General features: G+C 44.9%; 1 protein-coding gene across 3 annotated transcripts in view; it reads left to right on the top strand.

Moving 5' to 3' along the window:
* The first annotated feature begins 1,940 nt into the window (after positions 1–1,940).
* The window catches only part of git2b (G protein-coupled receptor kinase interacting ArfGAP 2b), a 23,263-nt gene continuing 16,970 nt past the window's right edge, over positions 1,941–8,233 (top strand). For all 3 annotated transcript variants that reach the window (XM_008286478.1, XM_008286479.1, XM_008286476.1), the window contains exons 1-6: positions 1,941–2,141; positions 2,689–2,822; positions 3,027–3,139; positions 4,598–4,703; positions 5,232–5,318; positions 5,407–5,537. In XM_008286478.1, coding sequence (XP_008284700.1) covers positions 2,090–2,141; positions 2,689–2,822; positions 3,027–3,139; positions 4,598–4,703; positions 5,232–5,318; positions 5,407–5,537 — 623 coding nt within the window. In that variant the 5' untranslated portion in view covers positions 1,941–2,089. The remainder of the gene's footprint in view (positions 2,142–2,688; positions 2,823–3,026; positions 3,140–4,597; positions 4,704–5,231; positions 5,319–5,406; positions 5,538–8,233) is intronic.

Genomic DNA, 8,233 nt, shown 5'->3' with positions numbered 1-8,233 from the left:
GGCTCCAAAGATAGACTGAAGGAAAAAACAAAGTCTGAGTCATCTTTCTGTATGACTGCTGGGTAGGTAGGTAAAACCATACCATGGCAACCGTATCACTGAGCTGAGTAACTGTCTAGAAATGATTTAAATACAATATCCAGTAATCAAGATCCTAACTGAGTATGGGGAGGAGGAAATGCACTTTAAGCTGAGTGAAGGAGGGAGGTCCAGGGGAGGTTCCAAAGGGACAGGGTGGCTGAACGGCTGAGGCAGGAGAATACATCAGTCCATCTGGGAGGTTCTGGTACCAACACGCAGACAAAGAGTTTCTCTAAACAAAATTCTTCTAAGCAGGCAAGCTGGCCGGTTACCACTCGTGGGAGGATAATCCACTGGCGCTGGAGCACAGGTGGAGGCAGGCTTTATCCAGCGCTGATTAATGATGAACCTCAGGTGTAGGAGAGAGTGAGTGAGACCTCTTCTGTCCAAAAACCAGCCTGAAAAACACTGGCAGCCACCAAAACAACCAGAACATACACTAAACAATGTTTCCCAATAAATGCGCAAAACTAGGATCATCACATAAAAAACAATTCATTAACTTGAAGGTTGCTGGGAATAGTTTTTTTGTTAAATAAAAATAGATTCACATGCAGTGTTTGCACGACAATTGTCATCCAGCTTAGCCAGAAATGCAGTCCTTGCTTCAGGGTCGTGCAGAGACCTTATAGAAACATACCTTACAATATAACTGGTTGAACTGTAGCAACACATACTGATAAAGAATGAAACATGGAATCACAACATACCATATCATTGTCCACACCTCATATCTTAGTTAGGGGGCAGTCTGTGTTTGACCTGATGGGGTACACTGAGCAGCTTCTGTTGAGGGGGATGGTGAGGAGGCTGCTGCTGATGATGATATCGCTGGAGGTGGGCTGTATTGATCTGAGAGCATTGACACTAAAAAGAGCATTGGAGAGATAGCAGCTGATTAAACAAGTGTTATGTGATCATGACAAGATGCAAAGATAACTAGCATAGAGAATGGCTTTCTGACATTCCTGATAAGTCCCTCTCTGGCCTCCAACTTGTCCAGAATGCAGCAGCTCGGCTTCTTACCAGTTGTAACAAACGGCATCACATCACACCTATCTTGGCTTCCCTACACTAGCTCCCTGTTCATTTTAGAATTGATTTTAATATTTTACTGATCGCTTTTAAAGCACACCAGGGTCTTGCTCCAAATTACATTTCTGATCTGTTGACCCCCTGAAATCCACTTTTTTCAACTTGCTTTTATGGGAAGTTTACTTTTAGTTTTAATTAGTTTAAGTGTTTCATTTTGTTTTTATGCACCATCCATCTGTTTATTTTACATGTTCTCTGTTGTTTTTATTTCTTTATTTTTTTTTAGCTGCCTAGTTCTTTGGCTTGATGTTTTTAATTTGTTTTAATTCTTCTTAATTCTCTAAGTCCTAAGACTTCCTTGATTGTTTTTGTATTGCATGTTTTACTGTCTAAACACCTTGTGAACGCTGTTCTTAAAGGTGCCACATAAATAAAGTTATCACTATTATGCTACTCCATTTAGAACACAGATAAAACCAGGAGTCATACAGTTGTGGGGAAATTCTGAGCTGAAAATTTAAAAGACACATGGTGGGGACAAGTGAAGCTTTTATTAATTTGCTGATAAAAGTGCACAACATGGGACCTTTAATTTAACATTTTAATGCCCATTGTATGAGCTGCAAGGCAACAAGCTACCTCACATGTGCTTCATCCACATACATGTTGCACCCATCACATAGGTCCTTAGTAGGGCTGATCTGGGGTGTGTGTAGTGACATAGATAACACCGAAGGAAGCAAGGACGGAAGGAGACAAGGAGGCGCAGAGGAGGCTGAGCGAGTGTTGGAATGGGACACCGCTTTGTTCAACAGTAGGAGGGGAGGGCAGACGGTCACAGTTGGTTTGCCTGCGAGAAGTGTTAAATACAAACCGCTGGGGCGGACTATCCTGTCTTATCTTTGTGTGGCTGTGCTGCGACGTATCTCGCAAATATTTGCTCTTCCTGGACTCTGAGGATTTCTCTTCAGGGATGTCAAAGCGAGTGCGAAGCAGAGAGGTCTGCGCTGATTGCAGTGCTCCGGGTACGATGCCAAACAAGCTAGCTGTAACGTTAGCCGCCGAGCTAACCAGCTAGCCCCGACTTCAACTTATCGCTGCGTCCGGTTAGCTAGCCGAGTTAACGTTACCAAACGCAGAAATAATTAGCAATTAGCGACGTGACTCCTTTGTAATAGTTGTGAATTTTCTCATTGTGGGGATATTTGTGAAAGAAAGAAGTCGTGTTTGTGTTATCACATTAACTTGTTTCATTCTGAAAGTGTCGCTTGATATGTATTAAATATTAGTGACGTTTTTCTTCTGTTAACATCGGGCTAGCTTCATTTGACAAATTAGCTAGCTCACCAAGACGATTATTGTCGCTAAACTGCTGTTTGTGATTGTGTTTCTGGATGTGCCGAAGACATGGGAAAGCACCTAACCTGGAGCAGTTATGTGTTGCTGTCAGCTAACCAACATCTTCATTCGTCCGGAGTCGATAAACACTTGAGTTCAAAAGGCTGTGTGGGTCGTTGTTGTTCATTTAATATTTAGACTGGTGGGTTAACAAACATTGCATCTGTGTTGCAGAGCCTCGCTGGGCCTCTGTTAACAGGGGTGTGTTGATCTGCGATGAGTGCTGCAGCATCCATCGAGGTCTGGGGCGACACAGCTCCCAAGTCCGACATCTGACTCACTCTTCGTGGCCACCCTCTCAGCTGCAGGTGGGGGGAAAACGGGGGACACACACACACAACCCCCCACAAACCAAACATCCACATGCAAATATCTAAAATCAATAATTACCCGTCGTTTATTATTTAGCATGGGAGTTACACAATGAGCAAGTGGCTAGGATTGCCATAGTGCAAATGGATGTTTTTTTTACATTATACTTGTTAAATTGTTAATGTGTTTTCCTGTTTTAGATGGTCCAGACACTGTATGGTAATGGAGCTAATTCAATATGGGAGCATAGCCTTCTGGATCCTTCCTCTTCAGTGAGTGGGAAGCGTAAAGCCAACCCCCAGGATAGAGTTCAGTAAGTGCTTCTAAGGATTTTGATATGTCGGTGATGATTTTGGTGGGTTTGCTTGGACTGTTGTATAAAGCTCAAATTGATTTTTATAGCTGAGGTCAGTAAACATGCATAATTGGCCTTAACTATCCTGGAGAACGTACTTGATTAGACAGGCAGAAGGGAAAATATGCAGAAAATAGAACATTCGGTTAAACGCAATTACCAACATCCTCATCAGCTGCGTGTAATTAATATGACGGTTCTGTTAATCAGCTGATTTGTTATTCAACCAGCTGAACTGTAAAGGGCTCCTGAAGTGTTTCCCTTATTTGCAAATGCTTTTTTTTAATAAGCAGTATGCCTCAGAAGACAAAGTGAAACAAAAAACAAATCTCCAGGGCAGAGAGATGTGATGTAGTCACCCACATCCATTTGAAGGCATAAACACTGTGTCATTCTGGTGTCTGGCTGGTGGAGTAAAGATAAACAGTAACTCACGCATAAACACAGTCGGGCTGAATTTGACCCTCACTCTCAAACCGAATGCATTCAGTCACCAGACAACGCGACCGATGCAGCCATCTTGGTTCCCAAACACAAGTTCTGAGATGGATGCTAAGTTATGAGGCTTTTCTGCCACTTTCCCAGAAAACCAAAAAACCTTTTAAGGAACTCAGGAGCTAAGCATACATTTCAGTTGGAGGAGGATAGTTCCGGACAGACGAGGGCAAAACTGTGCTTTCTCATGGTTTGAGGAACTGTTGGGGCAGTTTGCCGAGCTGAGTTGGTCAAACACAAACCCTGCAGCTGTTTGCCGCTTCACTCACAAAACAAGGAACTAGTCTAATATTAGCTGGATTTTTTTTGTTGGTAAGTAAAGGTTTGGCTTTGTTTCAAACTTCCCAACTAGTTTTGTAAACTGTTCTGAACAGTTAATCGATTTCAAATCAAAATTGCCTTTTTTAAACCATGCAATTAGCAAATTGCAACAGCTGCAGCTTAGAATCTAAGCTCAGCGGCATATCAGATCGAGGATCTAAAGTGTCTTATCAATGGTGACACAAATTTGTTCTGTCTTCTTTGTATGATGGTCACGTTTTTGACGGTATCTCATGTGGTAACGCTCCATCGTGTTCGAAATCTATCTCACAATGAACAGTGAAGTGAAGCCTGACTGTAAAGAATTCTATCGCAAATCAAATTGCAGTTGTGGCATCTGTGGGGAAAAATTGCAAATTAGATATTTTCCCCCAAATTGTTCTGCCTTAACCTGGATAGGCATCAACAGAGATAAAGTTTGCATTGTGACGAGTATGGATGTGAATTAATCAGCAACCCTTATAGAATCTTATGTTGTTGTTTGGTGGTATAATTGCACTGACCACAATCACATACTGTGAAATTTTTGTGACACGGTAGCACGTATAAATCACAGACCTGGTTCAGACGTGAGCATCTTTTCTTTCTTTCGTTCTTCAGCCCCAACAAGACAGAGTTCATCAAGGCAAAATATCAGATGCTGGCATACGTTCATCGGATGCCTTGTCGGGAGGACGACAGTGTAACGGCAAAAGACCTCAGCAAGGTGAAAAAAAATGCTCTGTTAATGGTTTTTGTTTTCATTTTATACACTCTTAATTTACCAGCCTGTGTAGATATAAGCACAGCCCATCGCTGCTATCAAAGCCACAAGTTGCTGTCACTGGTTTGACCATGGTTTCTGGAAATTTCAGAAATGGTGCTGCCTTTTTATAGATGTATTCATTGGTGCTGTGACACATTCCCACTGGCATTTTCTCATATTGGTCATGCCTGACTCAGTATAACATAGGCTTTTTGATCTCATCTCCAGCAACAGCTACATCTATTTCATACTAATCCTCGATTCTGTAGTGATTGCTTATCATAGGTATTTGAAAATTAAGTAAATCACATTCTGTTTGCATTATTAAGAAAGCGGCACAAACATTAATTGCCCGTGTGTCCCTCTATTGCAATAATTTCCAGCAGGATAAAGCATAATGTCACTGTTTAGTTTATCTATTGAAGACAACACTGTGTTTATGCGCTTCACCGTCAGTTTGAAACGAGCTGCTTGTCGATTTTCTTTCAGCAACTCCACTCCAGTGTTCGGACGGGGAACCTGGAGACCTGCCTGAGACTCTTATCTTTAGGAGCACAGGCCAACTTCTTCCATCCAGTAAGTCGAGTGGGATGAGGAAAAAAAAATGTTGAGTTTAATTTCATACGAATGAATAATTATTGCTTTTTTTTTTTTTGGACAACAGGAGAAAGGAAACACCCCACTACACATAGCAGCAAAAGCAGGTCAGATGTTACAAGCAGAGCTGTTGGCAGTTTATGGAGCTGATCCTGGAGCTCTGGACTCCAGTGGAAAGACCCCCATTGATTATGCAAGGTAACATGGGCCCTGGGTTTTTCATGTGACACTTGCTTCTGATTTTATTTGTTTTACCAAGTTTTTCTTTGTTTCAGGGGGACTTTTGTACCAATTTATAATTTTAGCGAGGCAACAATAAGGAACATCCTGTTTTCAAGCACAGACATGTATTGTATGTCTTAGTTAATTAAGTTCACAGGCCACCTTTGCTCTGACATATGTGCTTTCTTTAAAACATGGCAAACTGCCAACAGTTTTAACTATTGTCGTGGTCACAATGTGTAGCCTTCAATGCAGCTGCAAGCAACACCTCAGCAGATGCAGCTCCGCTCATGGGCGGCTGTGCTACAGGAAGTGATGCATAACTTATGAAGATTTATATCTGAACTCAGGAAAAAACTGATACATGCCTGCTAATGTGTATTCTATTTCTATACTAATGTTTTAATGGGGAAAGGTGGGTCTTTGTGTCTTAAAGGGGAAGTGACAAATCGTAACCAGTAACAGTCGTCACAGCTTAGTTAGAAACTGGGAAAAAAAACCATTGTCACCAGCTGAAATGGCTCAAATATTCAACATGCTTTGCACGACAATGAACACAGTGGCATTATGTCAGAGTCTGACTAACTCAATGAAGCAATTACCGAAGAAGGAGAGGAAGGAAAATTCAGTTGGGCAATGTGCTAGCCGACTGAGCTCAGCTAGTTTAGAGAAGTTAAAGTTAGGGTCAAGAGGCCAAGTATCAACAAATGAAATGTATTGCAGCTCACAGTAATTAGTCATGTTATATATTATTATACAGAATTTGCAAATCTAATATGTGATATACTGTGGATATCATCATTACACGATGATGTTGTCTTGTAATGTTATGAATCATAACAAAACCTAATGTTAAAGTCAGCCTAGATAATAATTTGTTATGTATTTATATTGTATCCATCCATCCATTATCTATACACCACTTAATCCTCACTAGGGTCACCAGTCTATCACAGGGCTACACTTAGAGACAGACAACCAAGCACACTCACATTCACACCTGCGGACAATTTAGAATCACCAATTGACCTCAACATGTTTTTGGACTGTGTGGGAGGAAGCCGGGGAACCCAGGTAGAACCCACGCTGCACTGGGAGAACATGCAAACTCCATGCAGAAAGATCCCGGGTGTCCTCACCGGGATGCAAACCGGCGACCTTCTTGCAAACACACTTTGAACTTCACTTTTACATAAATCGCTTAAAACAGAGTTAATTAAACAGCTTTGTACGCTAAATGGGAAGTTTCTTGATTTTTGAGATCTTTATAGAATTTTAAAGGTATTATAGTACAGTGACATATTTGCGAAACTTGACCTTTTATTCTTGATCTTACAGACAAGCTGGACATCAGGAGCTGGCAGAGAGACTAGTGGAGATACAGTATGAGCTCACCGACCGGTTAACGTTTTNAAAATCATGGACCCAACGAACCCCGGCACCGTTGAGGAGGCTCTTAACGTCCAAGAAGAACTGCTTGGAAATCACGACCAGCTGTTACACGGGATAAGTGTCTACCTCCAGACCCTCTCCTCCCAGGTCCAAGGATTTACCTCTCGGCTGGACCAAATGGCGTCTGCCAGTGCCGGATCCTCCCCGGATTTCTCCGTGAGTACTCCTCCCGTTACTGCCCCCTCTCTTCCTCCCAGAGTTACTGTGCCTGCGAACCTGCACATAGAATCTCGAGCTCCTTCAGTGCATGTTTTGGTTGATTCTGGGGCTTCGGACAGTTTTATTGGCTAGTCAGTAAAATGCCCCGCTGGAACTACTAGAGACCCCGCGGATAATTTGTGCTTTGAATGGCAGATTATTTGCCAGGGCCACTCACCGCACTACTCCCCTGCCACTGATCACCTCCGGGAACCATCGGGAGAGCATCCAGCTCTACGTCGTCTCCTCGCCCTTGGCCCCTGTTGTGTTGGGCTCTCCCTGGTCACAGCAACATAATCCACAACTAGATTGGAGGACCTCAGCTATTTCCAGTTGGAGCGTTTTTTGCCAGGCGCAGTGCTTACAGTCCGCCGCCTCAGAGAAGATACGTGGCTCCCGGTGACATCGGATCTCGCCGCCGCTCCCAGCCTCCTGTGCCACACGCGTCGTCTTCAGTACGTGGCACGGCGGAAGAGACGTGGACCCCGTCGACATCAGACTTCGCCGCTCCACAGCTCGCTCCACACTGGTCCCGCCGCCGAGCGTCCCACCACACTGGTCCTCAGCTCCCGCCGCCGAGCGTCCCACCACACTGGGCCTCAGCTCCCGCCGCCGAGCGTGCCTCCACACTGGGCCTCAGGTCCAGCCAACGAGCGTGCGTCAAGTCCCGCCGCTGAGCGTTCCAGAGGTCTCGCTGCCGAGCGTGCCTCCACACTGGGCCTCGGGTCCCGCCGCCGAGCGTGCCGCCACACTGGTCCTCGGGTCCCGCCGCCGAGCGTGCCGCCACACTGGTCCTCGGGTCCCGCCGCCGAGCGGGCCTCAGGTCCCGCCGCCGAGCGGGCCTCAGCTCCCGCCGCCGAGCGTGCCTCCACACTGGTCCTCAGTTCCCGCCGCCGAGCGGTCCGCCACACTGGGCCTCAGCTCCCGCCGCCGAACGTGCCTCTACACTGGGCCTCAGGTCCCGCCGCCGAGCGTGCCTCAGGTCCCGCCGCCGAGCGTGCCTCAGGTCCCGCCGCCGAGCG

Source organism: Stegastes partitus, unplaced genomic scaffold, assembly GCF_000690725.1.
Source record: "Stegastes partitus isolate 25-593 unplaced genomic scaffold, Stegastes_partitus-1.0.2 Scaffold456, whole genome shotgun sequence".
In the NCBI taxonomy this organism is placed as follows: Eukaryota; Metazoa; Chordata; class Actinopteri; family Pomacentridae; genus Stegastes; species Stegastes partitus.
Note: the sequence above shows the minus strand (reverse complement) of the source record. Positions and strands in the feature narration are given on the sequence as shown.